The 20,823-nt window shown below is 47.2% G+C and overlaps 1 protein-coding gene across 1 annotated transcript in view; it reads left to right on the plus strand.

Annotated features, from left to right (window-relative positions):
* The first annotated feature begins 12,800 nt into the window (after positions 1-12,800).
* The window catches only part of GLRX3 (glutaredoxin 3), a 17,648-nt gene continuing 9,625 nt past the window's right edge, over positions 12,801-20,823 (plus strand). Inside the window, exons 1-2 of the mRNA XM_060125781.1 lie at positions 12,801-12,931; positions 18,664-18,772. Coding sequence (XP_059981764.1) covers positions 12,843-12,931; positions 18,664-18,772 — 198 coding nt within the window. The 5' untranslated portion in view covers positions 12,801-12,842. The remainder of the gene's footprint in view (positions 12,932-18,663; positions 18,773-20,823) is intronic.

A 20,823-nucleotide genomic window follows, 5' to 3' on the forward strand; every position in this document is an offset into this window, starting at 1 on the left:
AGATGTGGCTTAATTGTCACTTGCCGCTCACTGATAGGGTTTTGATATGAGTCTGCAAGCAGTTGATTTATTATGGTGTCTGTGCAGTCAAACCTCTCAGCTAATGATAATCTGTACTTGCATCCGCTCCCCAGTGCTAGCATCACCGCCTCAGCTCCACCTCAGATCATCAGGCATTAGATGCTCATGAGGAGTGTGCAACCTAGATGCCTTGCATTTGCAGTTCACAGTAGTGTTTGAGCTCCTACTCCTACGAGAATCTACTGCTGCCGCTGATCTGACAAAAGGTGGAGCTCAGGAGGTAATGCAAGTGATGGGGAGCAGCTGTAAATACAGAGGAAGCTTCGCTCACTTGTCCACCGTTCCCCTCCTGCTGTGTGGCCCGGTTCCTAACAGGCCACGGACCAGCACCGGTCCATGACTTGGGGATTGGGGACCCCTGCATTAGGAGGGCTATTATAACACAAACAAACAAACAAGTGTTGGCTAGGATGTGGGGGAACTGGGACCCCTGTTCGAGGGGAGAAGGCGAGAAGGTAAAATGGTGCAGCCACTATTAAAAACTGTATGGTATTTCCTCAAAAAGTTAAACATAAAATTATGATATGATCCTGCAATTCCACTTTTGAGTATACACACTAAATAATGGAAAGAAGGGATTTGACCACCTATGTTCATAGCAGTACTATTCACAGTGGCCAAAAGGTGGAAACAACCCAAGTGACCATAGATGGGTGAATGGATAAGCAAAATGCAGTCCATCCATACAATGGAATATTATTCAGTCTTTAAAAGAAAGGAAATTCTGACACAGGTTACAACGTGGATGAACCCTGAGGACATTATGTGAAATGAAATAAGTGGGTCACAAAAGGACAGGTACAATACAATTCCACTTCTATTAAATAGCAGAGTAGTCAGACTCACAGACAGCAGCAGGGTGGCTCCTGGGGGCTGGGGGAGGGGACAGAGTAGTCAGACTCACAGACAGGCAGCAGCAGGGGCTGGGGGAGGGGAATGAAGAGTTGGTGTTTAAGCGGGGCAGAGTTTCAATTAGGAAGATGAAAAGAGTTCTGGACACCGGTGGTGGTGATGGTTGCACAGCAATGTGACTGTGCTTAATGCCACTGAACTGTACAGTTAAAAATGATTAAAATGGTCATCTTATGTTCTGTGTATTTTAACACAATAAAAATAAATAAAAGTTAACTATTAAAAGAAAAGTTGTTTCTCTGTGCACCACTTCCAGTCACCTTGCACACCACCTACAGGGAAAGCGGCTCTCAGAGGAAGGTACCTGAGCTCCGATTCCACCTGGCCAATTTCCAGCACCTGGGCAAGCTGCTTTGATTCCTCAGCTTTAAATATATATATATATAAACGGTGCCTCCTACAGTGGAGTGCTCCGAGTTTACAGTGAGACGCCGTCTGTATAGTGCCCAGCGCGGTGCGTGGTACTTGGCAAGCCCGCAGTTCACTGTAGCTGGAATGAGGAATCTCTAGTCTTTCCCAGCCAAGCACTGGACCGACCAATCGGAGTCCAGGAAGTTTGTGGAGAGGTTTTGTTTGCTTAACTAGTGAGGTGTGCTGGGGGGAGTGTTCATTCCTGAGCCTCAGTTTCCTCATCTGTAAAATAGGAATAAAGCCTTCCAGGGAAGTCAGAGCTTCATGGAGTAGCTGGGGGTTGTCTTTAATAACATGCTCAGCTCAGCTTCCCTCAGATGGGTTGTGCCCATGCGCACGTGTCTTGCGCGTCTGTGTCTGTGTATGTGTTGTGAGGAGGGGGCCAGAAACAGTTTTTTGTTTTTTTTTTTTTTTTGCGGTACGCAGGCCTCTCACTGTTGTGGCCTCTCCCGCTGCGGAGCACAGGCTCCGCATGCGCAGGCTCAGCGGCCATGGCTCACGGGCCCAGCCGCTCCGCGGCATGTGGGATCTTCCCGGACCGGGGCACGAACCCGCGTCCCCTGCATCGGCAGGCGGACTCTCAACCACTGCGCCACCAGGGAAGCCCCCAGAAACAGTTTTGATTGAACTGTTGCAAGGTCATTACTTCTACTCTTCCATTGACTTAACCTTCCTCCTTTAAATCTTTAGTGACCTCTCTAAAAGATGACTACCTCTGCTTATCTTGTTGGCATGTAACAGAGAATATATATAGTGTATCTATACACATGCATATCTCCAGAAACACATAGCCTGGCACATAATAAGTGTTTAATAAATGCTCTTTCCCTTCCTTCTTGCCCTCTTATTTTAAAAAATATTCCCAGAACTACTTTGGGCACTAGAATAGGTTATTTTTTTCCTTTGAAATTCACAGTTTCTTTAGACATTATATGACAATGTCGGTTATCGTCTTTGCCTGGAAACACATCTCCCTAAACTGCAACAGCTCTCCTTGTTTTTCAGAGGCCGAGGGAACCGTCCCTCCGGAGAGAAGCCGAGCCCACCCCGCCCCCACCCCATCTGCCTGATTCCGGTCCCTCAGGGCACTCATGCCTGGATGGTGGGAAGCTTTCTTTTTTTATCCATTGATGTTCCATATCCTCTCCAGGAGGACTGTTCTCCACTGGGCAGATGCAGGCCTGCAGTTGGCACTCAGGAAATAACCATACACTGGGCGTTAACAGACTTTAGTGGTCAGTTTTGCAACATTGATCTCACTTCATCCTCCCAGCAACACAGCAGGGCTCGGGCTGTCTTCATGTTCAGATAAAGGAACAGAGAAACATCAGGCTCAGAGATGTTGCCTGCGGTGCCCAGGGCTGCAAAAGGTTGAAGGGCAGACCTGAATTCAGACACAACTCTGTCTGGATTTCTTACTCTTCTGCGCGCCTTGCCTTTGGTTCCGGTGGAAAGCCTCCTTGTTAAGCTGCAAAACCCGTGAGTTTGATCAAACAAACAAACAACAGTTCAACAAACAAAACGGCTCTGCTAGTTGCCCCAAGGGCCTTAATTTCACCACACAATTTTCCAGACGCTGCTGGCAGGTACAGAGTCCCAGTCGGCTTCCTCAAGGTGAGCCTCTGCTGCACCCGGACATGAATAATCTTTATTCTGATCACCCACCTTTGCATTCGAAGTGGTTCATGAACGGGAGTGTGTGGCCAAGGGCTTCTCCTCTTGAGAATCTGTGTCCCCAGCGCCCAGCACAGGCGGGACCCAGCGTGAGTACTCAGAGCTAGGCCAGTGAATGAATGAGTTCAGCAGAGGTAGCTGTGCGGCATCAGCTCCAGCCAGAGCCCAGGGAGGCCTCAAGACAGGTGCCCCTGCCCTCCTGGCCCCTCCGGGCTGTTTTTAGCTAAAGATATCTAACATCGCTGGGATTTTAAATGGGACAAGGAAGAACAGAGTGCACAAGGCGTGCACTAGTCCACCTCTTGTCTCGGTGATTACATCTTATGTTTCTGGGCCACAGTCAAAGTGTTACTGAAGAGTGGCTGGTCAGGACTGCCTGCAGGTCCCCACGCTCTGCCTGCATCTTCTGCCTTGGTCTTCAGCTCAACAGTACACAGGTGACTTGAGGGCCCATGCGCCGTGGACAGCTGCTCCATCCCAAGAGGGGTAACCTGAAGGATGCTGTCTCTCCAGAAAGTCAGCGCATGTTCATCTTCCTAAGGGTCATGGTTTTGTTCCCACGTCATTTTAGCTCAGGTTATTACTTTTTTTATGGCAAGACTCAGTATAAGATTTTTCTAAATGCAATCCTTATAATGATCCAGGAATATTTCATTAAGGCAAATAAGAATAACAATAATAATAACCCATCATTTTCAACTTTCAAAATAACATCTCTACATGGAGACCTTTGTGATCTGAGCCATTTCCCTACATTATTTCCTGACATTGTAAATATGCTCTTCAAGGATGATCGAAAATAGATAATTATTTGAAAGACGTTATGACCAGTGCAAGTCAGAGATTTGTATGATACAGTATAACATATGTGCCCCCGTCCATCCCATAATGGAACTGTAAACACTTGCTTTACGCCGCAGGCCAGGATTTTATAGTCTGCTAAACAGGTGCCGTAGAAAAATTGAAATATTAATAAACCACAAACGCGCCTTCTAAAAGCAATAGCTTTAGGTTCGAACAGAAAGTAGTAACTATATTTCATTTTAACCTACCCCTGCTTCTAATCGCTGGGTAATGATTGTTAAGTGCCAGACACCAGTGTACTTCCTATGAGACACTATGTTTCCACAATAGGTTAAAATTTTAGCATGATGTTTTATATTCCATCCTAAGATTTTTTAATTTGCAAGTATATGAAGTCACACTGGCTATGTTTGAGAATCCATTTTTGGCATGTATTTTCATGTAAATTATAAGGTGTTTTTGCCCCTCAGCTCTCACAATATAGTAAGGAGAAACCCCCAGGATGTGGAAATATGACTGAGGCCGCGTTAGTATGTGGGTTGGAAATAATGATTATAAATGACTCAGTAGGTAGAGAAAATAAGGGGAGAAGACTTACTGGGGAGAAGTAAAAAAGCTTGCTCTCTTTATGCACAGCTGGAAGAAAGCACCACGAAAGATATATTACTAGTCACCTTCTTTTTATTTCTAAGGGGCTTTTATTAACCCCTTTTTATCTGTCAAAATAAACTGATTGCCAGCAGATGCCATATTTTCTGACTATTTGAAATTATAAAACGAAAGCAAAGGCACACAAACTCACATACTATATCTTCCGGTAAATAAGAGACAAACCCCTCCAAAGAGATTGCTAAATAGTGTTAAAGATTTTTATAGCCATCCCTTAGAACAGAACATTTCATTTAAGGATCGGAGTAGGCCTCGGGATTCCTCAGAATGTGGCTCCCCCCTGCTGGGTTAGTGGACAGGAATTCCAGAACACTGTTATTAATATTTATGTCCCATCATAAAAGGACATATATCTGTAGGGTAAATACAGTTATGCCCGATAATAACTCTGTCCTGGGTAAGGAATGATATAATAACCTGATTCAATGGGAGAAAAAAAAACAGGGCCCAGAATCCATGTGAAGTGTACCCAGTCATTTCTAGCTGTGATGCAGTGACAGAGAACATGCGGAAACCAGAGAAGCAGCATTTCATCCAAGTGGGCGAGAGCATCTTCCTGGTCCTTACCCGTTGGGGAGAAAGGCCTGAGAGTTTGGGACAATAGGAATAAACACAGCAGTTTAGGAGCTGGGGCCTCCCGTGTAGAGGGGCTGGGGGTGTGAGGGTAGCAGGCTGAGACTGAAGACCTACCTGACGCCCCGGGAGCTTTGCCTCTTCCATCTCAGCCCTCAGGGCAGCCGCAGCCTGACTTCTGACGGCTCAGTGCCTGGCAGAGCTGGTGTGTCGTGTCCGTGCAGAATCGGCCAAACGTGCTGCTTTCTCCTTCAGGTCCACGCCATAAAGGGTTAGCCAGTTTAGGGTCCCCCACTTCTGCCTCTTATCATAGGAAGGAGACTTTCCCCCCCTGTATCTCCTGTTATTCATTTCTTAGTTCAACAGATATGAACTGAGAAAAGAATGTATGTCATAGCTGGAAGGTCTAAAGGTCATGTTGGTATCGACATTTTTACATGAGATATTTGTTCTGATTAAAATAGTGAAGTGTATTTCATACAAATGAGCAAATAATAGATACTAACTTAAACTTAGGCTAATAATGGAGTCACCACCAAGTTTTTGCTTTACTCTGGTGAAGAGACACAACCATAGAGGTTTAGCTACTTCATCAAGAGAACATGAAAGACTGACCCATTTATTTTATATACGTACTACAGGGCAATAGCGCCTATGCATCATTTAAAAATCAGTGGTTTGCTTTTTTCCTTTCTCGTTTGGTTCTAGAGGAAAGAATTTAAAGTTGGCAAGGAAGGGCCAGCTCTGTTCACGGTGTTTGCTGGACACTCCAGACATCCACTCTGTGACGTGACATCTCCAGGCAAAAGCAGCCTGTGAGAGTGCCAAGGTCAGCGGGACAGAGGACCTGTGAACTCAAAAGCCTAGGTGGAAGGATTCTCTTTGAGACGTGACATCTTGGAGCCACACGGCCCAAAGGAGCTTGCCTGGTTAGAACTTCTTAGTTCTCTTAAGAATTCCCTCTCATTTTACAAGTGATCTTGTTTGTGACACCAAGGCAAACTCATTTGTATCCTCAGTTTCTCAAATTTGAAACAAGAATTACAAATACAAGCAGAAAATTGACTCCAAATGGACCTGGAGAATAAATACATAGACACACACGCACACACACACACACACAGAACGCTGTTTATATGTAAAACGTTTGACTCAAGACAACACACAGCTGCATACAAACATACACAGTGACTATGTACACTCGTGATCAGCAAAGTGCCATGGAATCTTCTTCCGGGTGATCACATGGAAAACTGAAACTTCGGGTAGGCAAAGATGTATGTGGCAGTGTATGTGTAAGTTTTTCCTTCTCTCTCTCTGCACATGACCCTTCCCTCCAACCCCATGCTAGCGGCTTTCATATGTACAGCAGAGACTTGGTACATCTTATAGGACCTCAAATACACTGCCAATCGAACTGAGAAGGCAGGAGGTGTTAAAAATTGGCAAGTCAGGGTAAAGCACGTTTTTGGTGGATCAGAAGAACCTCTATAGATAGAGCATCAGTTTGTGTTAATTCTGAATTGTGATGTCTCCAGGTTGAATAAAGAAACCACTCAACAAAGGATGCTCCTTCCCCAGCCTGAAGAAGCGGCTGGTGCCACCTACAGCCTGGAAACTGGCTCTACAATCCTCACCTGCCGCCCTGGCTGGTCTTCCGTGGAAGACACATTAGAATTGATGCAGGGGATGGAAAATGGGTAGTCAACTCTCAAGATGAATTTTCCCTGATAAATTGTCAACAACTAGAAACGTGTTTAAAAATTATTTTGACTAAAGAGCTTTTGAAGATTGTAGCAATTAGATCAAGATTTGTGAACTACATTTTCTATAAATATATTTCTTCTAGAGAGCACTTTATGGGATGTGGTCACATTTTTTTTTTTTTGCCCTATAGCAACCCAAAAACGTTCAACTCAGTGCTAGATTGGGTTAGTGGGTACACGCTTATTCACATTGTCTTATTTTAGGGGAAAAGAGATTACTGTGAAACCATCAGATAACATATACTTCTGAAAAGAAATGAAATGTATCTTTATCGGTGGAGCCAAGATGGAGTACGTCTTGAAATGTGTTTTACACATAAGCTTGCTCATAAATTGTCCATTCACTGCTTCGAAACCTTTTTTCACATTTGAGGAGCTGTCAGAGGTCCCTAACAAACACGAGTCTTATTTAATTTACTGGATATGTAATTCTTCTTTTCTTTGAAAATAATTATTTTTCAAGCAAGTGCAGCAAAAATACAACCAATAAAAATCTCGCTATGGCAGCATAAACAACCTTTATAGCCAGCATATACATAGAGTTCTTCCAATAACAGCAGTTTCTGGTAAGGAAGGGAACAAAAAATTGGCCAGACTTTGCCAAGGTCAAGTGCGGGGCTCCTAAGGGTTGACAGAGGAAACATCACAGCCCATTCCCACTTCCCTATCCCAGACTAGTTCTTGGTTATCAGGGTGATATTTGTAGCACCCCAGTTGCCAGGAAGGCCCTTGGGCCAAGGAGAACAGGGCTGGTCACTTGGTTGGACCCAGTGTCCAGTTTACCTCAACGTGGTTTGCGACACAACCTTCCCAAGCCCCATTCTTGGGGCCGCCAAAGCTGAGGGACAGCGGGGTGAAATTCCCTGGAGGGCTCCCGAGGGGCAGAACACAGACTGTCCACTTCTTAGTCACCCCACTCTCGGTCCAGGCCGGTGGTCCCTCAGCAGGACTGTACCAGGGTGGGCGGCAGGGCTAGGGCGGGCCGATGGGGATCGACCTCCGCGAATCTGGTCCAGGGATTCTTCTCTGGGGTTCTGGTCAACCCGTTGGGGCTGCCGGGAGGGGCGTTTGCTTCGGCCCTTCCAGACCTGCGCCCAGCCGTGGTCACGTGGCCACGACCCCTGCTCCGGGCCACCCACGTGGATGGAGCCCGCAGCATTGGGACCCGGGGCCACCCCAGCTCCGCGCGGACTCCTCCCCAGGAGCTCCGTGTCGGCAGGTTCTCAGCAGACCTGCGGGTGCTCATTTATGCCATTTATAGTAGCTCGAGAAGATGTTATCGCAGCTTGAGAACGGAAATTAAATATGTATCCTTCAGGTGCAAATCTACTGTACTTACAGTTTTACTGTTTCTCAGCAGGGGGCTCCATTAATCTTGTAACAGTGAAATTCCTAAGGAAATTAATACCCTCCAGTTGGGGTTGTTCTCAACCGGCCTTTGGAGGCAGAGTGATTGGGATTTAGGAGTCACTCTTAAAAGAGAGGGAGCATTGGCCATTTTCCTTGAGTAACAACACTTCTTAATGCCATGCTTTGCCCATTAAAAACCCTGTGTGTCTCTTGGCTCCTCGAGGGAGTGTTTACAAAAACCTAGCCAGGCGGGAATTCAATTCCAAATCCTCCCCTGTAACGACCAGGTGTTTTTCTCCACCTGGGTTATCTGTGCCCACCTAGTACTCAGCACTGTGCCCTGTTGGGGAGTAACACTGGGGCCCAGGAGGGAATGATGTGTCACCAAACGTGGGATGGCTAAAATATTTCCTCACCCATTCAGGAGCGGTGAAATGTTAGCTGTCGTTAAAAATAATTACACCTCAGCCACACAAACACATCCCTTTTGAACTGAGGTCCATTCACAGACACAGGGTGCGGCACCTTTGCCACCAGGAAGGCTCCCAGCAGCCCTCTCTGAAGCTTGTGCTCTGCCAGGCCAGGACTTCAGCCACCAGGACCCAGAGCCTCAGCTTCCCGGTCCCCACGGTCCCAGCCCCTGAGGTGCCACACAGCCTTCTCAGCAAAACCTAATTGCCCCATCCTTTGCAGGGCTGTGCTGCTTGGAGAGCTGTCCCTGGTTCCTGACCAAGTGGGCCGGAGAGCCCGGAGAGGCCCCTGCCCAGAGCCACGAAGTGTCACTGGGTTCCCTAGGGGGAGCCCTCTGCCCCAAGAGGGTATAGGATGTAGCTAAATGATGCTTATATATGCATCAGCAGAATGTCAGTGTCTGGGATTAACCCACACTGGGGACAAAGGCCAAAATCAGCCCCAGCATCTTGCTTTCCTGTGGCTTTGAGTCTTCATGCACTAAGTTCTGTATGATAATGGTGAGTTTTCCCCTCTGTGCCTGAACACACTCAGAGAAACAGAGGACTGGGCTCTCCGAAGCATGAGCAGCGTGCAGGATGGGGTGCAGTGGGGGCAGCACAGGGAAGGCCATGGAATGAGTCCCAGCACTGCCCCTTCCCTGCTGTGGCTTTGGGCAATTTCCTTAGCTAGAAAGTGGGGCAGGTGTAACTGAGCAGGGCCCTATGGGGCCTTCCCAGGACAGAACTGCACCCTGCCTCCCATGTCCTCTGCCTGACTCTTGTCTGCAGAAAAACTTTAGCCTCCTAGGCCTTGCCTGAGTTCCAAAGAATAAATTTAATCAGAGAAGTGAGAAAATGCGGAGAGAAAGGAAAATGGTCAAGCAAGACAAAATAATAGTTTAAACAAAGTCCAGGGCCTTTAGTTCCTCCTCAAGGGCTATAGATAATATTCTGAGCCATGTCCTTGGAGCTGTTTTGCAGATACTGAAGCCCCTACCAGGTGGAAGAAGTTAACTGCATGCTGCCCACAAGCACGCAGAGCCCAGACCAGCTGGAACCAGAAGGTTGATGATGTTGACTCTCGATGACCTCACCACCAAACAATCAGAAGTATGTCCACGAGCTGATCACGCACCCCACAACCCTCCTCCCTTACCTGTCTTTAAAAACCTTTTCCTGAAAGCCTTCGGGGAGTTTGGGCCTTTTAAGCACTAGCTGCCTGGACTCCTTGCTTGGCTCCTGCAATAAATGCTGCACTTTCCTTCACCACAACCTGGGGTCAGTAGATTGGCTTTACTGTGGGTGGGTGAGAGGACCTAAGTTTGGTTTGGTAACACAGGCAGTGATGTCTTTGCATCATGATCTGGAAGCAGCAAGGACTTTGGAAAGCTGAAAAGCACTATATAGCTGTGTACACCCTTATCTACCTGTAACTCAGATGTGACAGCCCTCCAAAATGTGGCTTGGGCTCAGGGCTGAGTGGAATGGTCTTTGTTGTGAAATCAGAGCATTTTAAAGCTCAGAGATTCACTTGCTGAACATTAGGCCTGTTGATATCAATAGTGATAACAGCAAAAAGGGCAGGAGGCAGAACTGGAAAGATTTTTAGGGAGTTTTCCCAACTTTATTTTTAAGGTAGGGAGCATGCTCTCTAGCTGGTATATCCTGCTTTCAGCAAATTCCATTTAAAGAAGGAAAAATCAGGATTTTTAACAGTTACATTAGATGGGTGATTCTTGCATTTTTTAAAAAAGATTCACTATTGCACATTTCCCTAGTGCTTTACAATTTCATTATTTTTAAATTACAAAGCCCATCCATGTTCTTTGAAAAAAATGCAAGTGAAATGTTTTTAGTATTGATGTGTAAGCTTCCTTCAAATTAGAGATATAATTCTTGTACAACATTTGGTGCAGATGTGTTTCCAAACATACTAACATTTCAATGAATGACTCCAAAGAAGTTTAAAAAACAAAAAAAGAAAAAGAAAAAATGCAGGTGACACTAGGAAGCATATAATGTAAAAGGTGTAGGTCCTCCCTTTAAAACTTCCCTATTTTCACTCTCTGGGCACAAGTTCTTCTAACACTTTGGAGAACATCCTTCTGAAGACCTTTTGCTATGCTACATTTAGCTATACGGAGTTACGTGTTTTATTTACATATAATTCTGTTTAAAAATGGTCATCAGAGCATACATCTTGTTTTGCAACATGCTGTTTTCTCCCTTCCCGGTGCATTTTTTCATAGTAGTCTCTAGATTTTACTTACGGTTTTTAAAAAAACTAACCTTTTTATTTTAAAATGATTGTAGGGTCACATGCAGTCATAAGAAATAACAGAGAGAGATTCTGCCTATGCTTTTCGCCAAAGATAGCATCTTGAAACACTGTAGTACAATACCACAACTAGGATGATGATATTCATACGATCTGTCCATCTTCTTCCATTTCTCCAGTTTTACTTGTACTCTTTGTGTGTATTTCGTGCGTTTAGGTTTGTGTACCTACCACCAAAGTCAGGATACAAAACAGTTCCTCACCACTCTCTTATTGCATTTTAGATAATGGAATTTACCATCTTCAGGAACACCCACTTCTCAGGATGAGGCACATATGTAACTAAAGACCACTTTCAATCACTGGAGCAGAGTTGCCCAAGAGAAAATACAAAGTGAGCCACAAATGAAAGTCACCTATGTAATTTAAACATTTCTAGTAACCACATTTAAAAGGTAGAAAGAGGTAAATTTAATTTTAATAATGTTTCACAAAACCCAGTATATCAGAAGTAGTATTTCAACATGCAATCAATGTAAACATTATTAATGAAATATATTACATAATTTTTTTTTTTTTTTGTAATAAGTCTTTGAAACTCCACAAGCCCACTTCTCCACCAGCTGCAGGTAGAGAGCACATACTGAGCACCTGCCACGTTCTTGGCTCTAACTTAGGCACTGGGACAGAGACTCAGTTCCCGCCCTTGATGAGAACCGGGGCTGGTGGAGACTACAGGTGCAGTTCTAACCCGGTGAGATGTGCACGTGGTAGAAGGCACATAGGTGCCCTAACACCCACGGGAGGATCCATGGGGCCTGCCCTCAAACTCAGTGCAGAGCCCGAGGACCCCCAGGAGGAGCCTCACGTGTCTGGGTGGAAGCGATGGCTTCAGTAAGATGGGAGCTCCAGGAGTGGCTCTTTGGAGAGCAGGCGGGGTGCAGTTTGGGGAGAACCAAAAAGACTCCCCCGGCCCCAGGGCAGATGGATGCTGGGCTCCGGAGGCAGGGGAGGGCGCTTGGCTGGCGGCTGAGGTTTCCCTGGTTATTGAGGATACTAGGACCATGGACAATTTTACCCAGGCCGGAGAGTGTGTGGGAGTTATAAGCAGGGGAGGTGGAAAGGTGGTGAGCGGACACTACCTGGGGCGTCAACATTAGGCGATGCCAAGGAGAGCCAGGGAAGACCCGAGGTTAGAGGAGCGTGGGGCCTGCGGGCCTGAGTGAGAGGGTCCTGGGGCTGGGCCCGTGGTGCCGGAGGCGGCCCAGCTGCCCAGGCCGTGCTGCTCGGAGGTCACAGTGGGTGATGGGCTGTGTCCTGGCTGCGCCCAGGGATGGCCCCGCCGGCGGGTAGGTGGCGGGCCACGCGGTGGCGCGGGTTCGGGCTCTTCAGGACCGAGTTCGAAGCCCCTTGTCAGTGTTGAGGTTCGGAGAGGGCGCAACCTCCCTTTCCCTAACCTCCCATTCCATCCCCACCTTTACGTAATTTCCTTTTAGCTTAAAATTTCACTTTGTTAAACATACACTCACATCACACACACACTCACATCACACACACCATTCACCCAGCTGCCGTAGGAGTTGCAAGGAACGTACGGCGCCCCGACATCCAGGAACCCCAGAGGCCAGGATTCCTGACAGTCCGGAGCCCCAGGGGTCAGAAGCCTGGGGCTCTCACTTGGCCCGCCGGTAAGCCCCAACCTCCCGCGTTTCACCGGCTCCCGGCTTCCGCGCGGGCCTACAGGGCGGGGCGGGCGCGGGGGGCGGGGCTTCCGCGCGGGCCGGAGGCGGGGCGGGGCTTCCGCGTGCAGCCGCCCGAGCCCCTCCCCCATCGACCGCCCGCGCTCGATTGCTCTTGTCTGGCGGCGGCAGCATGGCGGCGGGGGCGGTTGAGGTGGCGGCTGCTGTTGTGGAGGTCGGCTCAGCCGGGCAGTTTGAGGAGCTGCTGCGCCTCAGAGCCAAGTGAGCGGGGCGGCGGGCGGCAGGGATGAGGGGAGGCGGCGGGGGCCGGCCGCGACGGCTGGCCGGCTCCCTCGCACCCGGCCCGGCCTGGGCGGAGCGGCCGGCGCGGCCCGGACCCCGAGGCCAGGTCCCCGCCCCGGAAGGGGAGCGGGGTCCACCGCAGACCCCCGGCCCCGGCCCTCCGGGCGCCCCGAGGCCCGGGTCCCGCCCTGCCGCCCGGCCCGGCCTCCCGGGGCGCGGCGACGCGGGGACTCAGCCGCGGGTCGGGGGTGGGCACGGAGACCCCGGCCCCCGCCCGGTTCGTCACGGGCGGGAGGCGGAGGAAGGCCTAGCTGGGTCGGCGGTCCTGCCTCCTTTCCGAGGGATGTTTAAGGGTGTTGGTGATGGGGCAGAGCGCACTGTGTGGCGCTGTCCGGGCCGAGGACGCGGGTCTCCTGTTTCCTGGACGGGCTCAGCCGGGGTCCGTTTTGGCTTGGCCCACGTGCCCCTCGCCCTTGGGACGGCGTCTGAAGGAGACCCACCGGGATGCAGAGGCCGGGCCTGGGGGAACACATGGAAACCCGGAGCTTGCGAGTCGGCGCCGGCGGGCGGGCACGGGGCCTCCGCAGCCGTCTCGCGGCTTCCGCTGGCCGAGCTCTCGGGGGCTGGGCGGTGTCTCGGGGCATGGCCGGTGGGGGCGGCGGAGCGCCAGCCGATTGCCCGGGAGCCAGCCCCAGAGCCGCTGCGCACGTTTCATAACCAGGTCTCAGGAGTGTTCTCTGCGGTGAGAGGGGTAGGACAGTGCCCACCCGGGGGTGTGGGAGCGGACACGCGTGCTGCCTGTCCTCGCGGCGCCTTCGCGCCCGGGCTCTTCTGCGTGCGGCGGCGCGGCTGCGCGGGCTCTCTGGCAGTGGAAGCGTATCGGCGCGAGTGCAGGAGCGGATCGCGGTTGGAAGCGGGTAGCGAGTACGCTGGCGAGCGGCTGAGCTGCGGAGTGCGGGTGCGATGGGAGAGTTGCCGGCGATGGGAGAGTTCCCGTCTGGCTTCGCCGCCGTGCTGAAGTTAAAGGTGTTCACCAGAGCCGCTCTTGCGGCATTTCCGGTCTTGCTGGGAAACTGCCAGAAACGGGCGAGTGGGGCGGGGGGGGGGTGCGCGAAGGGAATGACGTGGACTCATTGATGAAAGGTGATTCATCCAGCGCTCCCCCCATCTTACGGCGGCCCACTTATGGAGTGCCCCAGAGGCGGCGTCTTGAAAGGAGCAGGGCTCGGTTGGACCTGCCCTTCGTAAGTGTTCACGATCACCTGGAGGACTATTTTGCTTTTTGTGTGTTTCACATTTTTTATTTTATGTATCGTTTTTTAAAGAAAAAAGTCATTAAGACATCACAGTTGAAAAAGTTTAAATGTTAATTCTTGCCACGGGCCCGTACTTGAAATGATCCGGAAACCAATATACCTTTTTCGTGGTGATGAGTTTAAATGGGCACATGGGAAGGAGGTGATGCCTGGCATGTGCGGAAGGAACAAATCTCTGCTACTTTTGGTGAAATTGGCAGCATTTCAGAATATTAAATAGTACCTGTTAATGTAGTTACTTAACGTCTACTTTACAAATTTTCATTTCCCAGTATTAAAATTTCATGTGAATTGAAAATTTTTTTTGCTTAAGTCAGATAATCAGATGTTTATATGTTACTGAGACCTCAGTTGGTCTATACAGTGGGGATATTAATACCCATTTACAGAGTAACTAAGGTTTTTACCCATTTGTAAAATATTTAACAGAGTCTAATATTATATGATCTTAATAGATGGTAGCTGGTGTTACCTGCAGAGGAATAACTATAAGAGAACACCTGTAATAACAGAGAAACAACCATTTATCAATCACTAATTATCTTACTGAAAAAGAACCAAGGTTCATTACATTGTTTAACATCACAGTAGTTAGGATTTGAATCTCGTCTTTCTCTAAAGGTTTTCCTTCAACAATGCACCCTGCATATTGGGCTGTCCATGAAGGTGGAGAGAATACTTACATATAATCCAAGAGAGGGTGACAGCGTTTGTTTGTTTCAGGTTTATGTCCTTATGATGTTAGGCATCGTGTACGTAATTGGAAAGTGGAAGTTAAGCATCTAAATATGAGAATATTGTGGATAATGTAAAATAACAACGTTAATATCATTCTTTAATGTTTTCAAAGTGCGTGCATAGTTTTGTTTGATCTTCCCAACCTCCCAGGGTGTTACTGCTGTTTAACAGATGTGGAAGTTAAGTTACTCTTCCAAGCCACATTAGGAGTAATGGAAGTTAAGTTGTGTATGTGTACTTTTTTCTTTTCTTTTTTACTTATGTTGGCACATACTGTTACAAAGTTTGGTAACTTATTTTAATTTTTTAAAAATGTACTCATTGTGAGCATTTTCCCATGTCATTAAACATTCTTTGACACACGATTTTTAATGGCTTTATGATATTTTATTGTATGACCATTAAGAAAACTATCTTGTTGAACAATAGATTTTTACAGTTATTTGCTGTGTAAAATACTGGGAAAATGTTCATATACGTACGTTTTTGTCTCTTTAATGACTTCTGTAGGATAGATACTTGGAAGTGTGTAAGTATCTTGAAATTTCAGGAAGGTTCCAATTTAGTTTTTACTGGTAGGATATGAAAGTGCCATCTCACTTTATCCTTTTTTCATTGAATATTATGATTTTAAAAATCTTTTTGCAGTTTGGTAAAAAGTGGTATCTAACTTTTAAAAGATTGAGGTATTAACTTATATACTGAGTAAAATGCACAGATCTTAATTGCTGGGTGTGATGAATTTTGACATTTGTATTAACACAAGTAACCATCATTCAGGACAAGAATATAGAGCCCCAGAATGCTCTTCAGGCTCTTTCCAGTAATCCCCCACCAGTGATCTGCCTTCTGTCACTGTAGATGAGTTGTGCCTCTTCTCTTACTTTATGTAAATGGAGTCGCAGAACTCCTGATCTTTCATGTCTGGGTTGTTGTGCTCAGTGTGTTTTTGGGATTCATCCATGCTGCTGTGTATCTGTAGTTGGTTCCTTTTTTATTGCTGAGTGGTATTCCGTTGTGTTAATATACAGCAGTTTCTCCAGTTTGTGGACATTGGGTTACTTGCAGGTGTCGACTGTTATGCGCCAGGCTGCTGTGAACATTCCTGTGCAGTCGTTTCGTGGGCCTGTCTTCCTTCCCACCATCCCTTAGGACCCAGAGGCCCCCCGCCACTCTGTGCAGAAGCTCTGTGAGAGGAGGCTGGAGTAGGCCGAGGCTCACGCGGGAGGCTTTGCAGGGCCAGGTAGCTCACTTCTGCCCTGCATCCCACTGGCCACAGCTCAGTTCCAGGGCCCCAGCCCGGGACACAAGCGAGACTGAGAGGTGTAGTCTAGCTGCATGCCCGAGAGGAAGAGGCAGCAGGGATTGGTGAAATACTTCCTCCATAGTCTCTACCCACCTACCCACATGTTGAAGGTCCTGCCTTCTGCTGCTGCACTTGGTACCCATGGAGTAGGGGCCCTGCCACGTGTCCTTTCCCACCTTAGGCGGCTCTGCCTTTAGAGCCTCCTGCTTTACTCTTGTGTGCCCCAGGGCAGCCCTCCCGTCTTCCTCGGTCCTGTCTGTGACCCCTGTCCTCCATTTTCCTTCGTTTCAGCACATGACCTTGCTTCCTACCTGGAAAACAGGACTTCCAGAAGCATCTTCCAGAGCTCTTCTTCGACTTGCCCCTCCCCCGACACCTACACATTTACTTGTAGCTTCACCCATTCTTGATTCCTTTGCTCTTGACCCGGAGGAGATTGTCCCTCTTCTCAAGGCGAATTCTTCTCTGCTCTCAGTTTCCCTCTCCTGCCACCTTTGAGACCTTGAATCCTTAGCTGTCTCTCGTGTCTTCAGCCTCTCCCTCCCCATTTGCACTCTGTCCCCTCACAAAATAAACGATGAAAATTCTCTTGTATGGAAAAAAGCCCATTCCCTGATTCTGTCTTCATCCTTGCTGTCTCTCTGTTTACAGCCCAGTCTCTTACAGAGTAGGTTTCTAGCCGTCTCTGCTCCTCATCCTCAGTCCAGTGGTCTACACGCTGCTTCTATCGTCCACTGGACTTAACTCTCACTGTTGCTGGTTGCCCTTCCTGCTGCATTTGATGATTGTCTCTCCTTCCTTCTTGACTTCTGGGAGACCCTAGAACCTTGCTGCGTGCCTTTTAGGTCCCTTCTCTGGTCTACCACCAGGGCTCCTTTACCGCCATCTGTCCTAACTTAGTGTTGATGAGCCCCAGAGGCTCTGCCCTCGGCCTCCTCTTTATCCTCCTGCATGGATGAGCATGCTGCCGGTGCTGTTTCTTGATTCCCAGATCTGCAGATCAGGCATGGACTTCTTTCCTGAGCTCCAGACTATCACAGCCCACTAGACTTCCTTTCCTCTCAGGTTGGCAGCTTCTGTACTGTGATTCGTGGCTAGTGCTATCACTAGCCATCAGTCACTAAGCCAGGAACTTGCAGGTACTGAAATTTAGACTGTGCTCCAGTGCCACCAAATCCTGCCCCCAGCTCTCTGAAGTCCCCAGTGCCTCCCTCGGCTTCCGGCCCCCAACACTGCATGGTAGGCTCCTCCTTCTCTCAATACTTAGCTCACATGAGCCAAGTATTCTATTCCTTTCCTTGCCCAAGGTTAGTTGTCCTTTGTTTCCTTTCTCCGTGTAACATATTTTTCAATGTATTTTCTTCCTGGGTTTTCAGATTTTTTTGTAGTCAAGGGGGATTATATTTGAATTTGGAATTCTGTAAAACTGAAGGGTTTTTCAGTTGGGTATGAGGATAGAATTAAATATATCTTTGCCAAGATAATTTTATATGAAAATAGTTGATAGGTACATACTGAGATTCTTGAGAATTTCATTGACAATTTATTAATCGCTATTCTGTCTGTTCATACTACCAATTTTTAGAAAATCTTCTGTAGCATAATAGAAGTATGTGAAAAGCAGCTCCCTTTTTTTCCCTTTGTTTTCTGCTTATATACCTTCATTTGCAACATTTTTTTTTTTTTTTTATTTTTTTTGCGCTACGCGAGCCTCTCACTGTTGTGGCCTCTCCCGTTGCGGAGCACAGGCTCCGGACGCGCAGGCTCAGCGGCCATGGCTCACGGGCCCAGCCGCTCCGCGGCATGTGGGATCCTCCCGGACCGGGGCACGAACCCGCGTCCCCTGCATCGGCAGGCTGACTCTCAACCACTGCGCCACCAGGGAAGCCCTGCAACATTTTATTTCTATTCCTATGGACACTTCATCACAGTACCATGTCTAAAAAGTAAATACTAACATGAGTAGTAGTAACGCATATGCAGTCATTTTTCACAAACGTTGTGCCTTGACTACAGAAATCTAGTTTCCATCTTTCTTTCCTAAGGGTCTCAAAATAGAGTTAATTTACGTGGCTAGTAGTTGAGGTGGATGAATATTCAGAACCACTTCATGTGAGCTAAGTATTGACTCAAGAAATATCATTAACTTGGAAATTCATCCAAAAGATTCTCAAGACCTTGCAAGTTGTTATATTTTCGTCTGTGTTTAATATAACAAGATTCTAGCAGTACAAAAACAATTCAGGCGGTCCTTGTACAGGTTTCTTTGCTAATAGAATTTGATCTGCATCAGTATTCGCTTATTTCTAAAGCTACTGTATTTTTAAAAACTGCATTTTATGGATTTACAGGTCCCTCCTTGTAGTCCATTTCTGGGCACCATGGGCTCCACAGTGTGGTCAGATGAACGACGTCATGGCAGAGCTAGCCAGAGAACACCCCCAGGTTTCATTTGTGAAGGTACTGTATTTTCAGTGTCATGTCTTTTAAGAATTTAATTCTGATTTATGGGTTAGAGTACATTTTATTAACATATAAGGGAGGACTGGTGTGGGATTCCTCATATTCATAGCTGGTGTTGGGATCACAGTAGATTATTCTTAAACATCTTAAAATGTTTTTGCATTTTTCAAGTACCGAGTGGTGTAAAACTCACCACACTTTCCCTGACACATGCTTGGTTGGGAGGACAGGATGGCAGTCGGGGGAGTGTCTACGTGGGCAAAAAGCAGATGAGATCATTCATTTTGGGGAATTGTGGTTTTAATATAGTAAAGATAGTAACAAGACTTACTTCATTGAAAAGCTAGGTGTGACATGGAAAGTGATTCAAGAAAGAGTGTGTGAAGGCCGCTGTAGGGACCGGGGCAGTAGGAAGAGGTTGCTGTCGGGACCGGGGAGGTGCAGACCTGCAGGAGAAACTGAGTTCTTCTGACCTGCCAGGAAGCAGAGGAAAAGGAAGCCAGTCTCTCCCTTGCTGCCTTTGTTTTTTTACCCTGTTGTGCGTGCTCTGCATTCCTGGTATCTTTCTTGGGTAGAGGCAGTACTAGGAAAGTGAGAGTTGTGACTGGATTAGCTCACTAGGTTTCAGCACATTTAACGTTATCAATCAGGACTTAGTACTCATTTAAGCAGCAGGGCCAAAATAAGAGCTGAATATCTTAGAAATGAAATTTTGGGAAGGGAGAAAGCTGAATCCTTTGTATTTAAAAAAGCAGACAGGAAACCAAAGATTTATTTTTATTTTTTAAAAATAAATTTATTTATTTATTTTTGGCTGCATTGGGTCTTTGCTGCTACGTGCAGGCTTTCCTCTCGTTGTGGCGAGCAGGGGCTACTCTTCGTTGCGGTGCGTAGGCTTCTCGTTGCGGTGGCTTCTCTTGTTGCGGAGCACGGGCTCTAGGCATGTGGGCTTCGGTAGTTGTGGCACACGGGGCTCAGTAGTTGTGGCTCGCGGGCTCTAGAGCGTAGGCTCAGTAGTTGTGGCGCGTGGGCTTAGTTGCTCCGCGGCATGTGGGATCTTCTCGGACCAGGGCTCGAACCAGTGTCCCCTGGATTGGCAGGCGGATTCTTAATCACTGTGCCACCAGGGAAGTCCAAAGCCTTATTTTTTAAAACCAGGGTTTGTGAGTTCAGAGGATATGTTGGCAGGTATACCTGTATATGGGGTTAAAAGTGACATCAACTGTATTGCTTGTATGCCGCTTTTTATGTAAACTGAAGACCCAGAATTCCGACATACTAATCCATTTGTGTAGTGAGTGATACAATTTTCAGACAGTTTCTATATAAATAAGTGTGCTTTGAATAGGTATTGCACTTAGATGGTTCAGAAATCAAAACAGTATACAAAGATGTACTTTGAGAAGGTCCGCCCCACTCCTTCCCCTGTCAGCCCTGTTGTCCCATCCCGTAAGTAGCTGCTTGTATTAATTTTGCATGAATCCTTCCAGTGTTTCTTTATGCAGATAGAGCAAGTATGAATATAATGGTTAGCTTTTTAAAATTTAAGGACTTATTTAAAATTCCAATGAAATGTGTAATGAAACCTTAGAATGTAACCCTAAAATGTTCAATATAAATAATGGAAGGGAACATTAAAACTGCATGTTTGGTCAGTGATAAAAGATAATGATTACAAGTGAAATGAATGATTAAACATTCAATCATAAGATTAATCAAGATGATGGTAATTGTTGTAAGTCTGCTTTTATGTGTATAATGTTACTGGTTTAAGCAGCACATTGTTCTTAGCTGCCATTTGAATGATTTATTTAAAGTGACTATAGAATTACTTCTCACGTTGGTACCAAACTTGGCAGTGAGACTTTAAGTTGTTCAAGTGCTTAAGTGTCTCAGCACGCCAAGGGTTGGGAAGCCCTTATCTGTTGGGGATACCTGAACCCAACTGCACCTGCCATTCACGGAGAGGGTGACAGGGCTAGGTGGGTAGTTTGCCCAGGTCGTTACTTTCTGCAAATTCATTCTGTGGCATAGTTTTTCTTGCTTAG

The sequence above is a fragment of the Lagenorhynchus albirostris genome, chromosome 16 (genome assembly GCF_949774975.1).
Source record: "Lagenorhynchus albirostris chromosome 16, mLagAlb1.1, whole genome shotgun sequence".
NCBI classification, from domain to species: Eukaryota; Metazoa; Chordata; class Mammalia; order Artiodactyla; family Delphinidae; genus Lagenorhynchus; species Lagenorhynchus albirostris.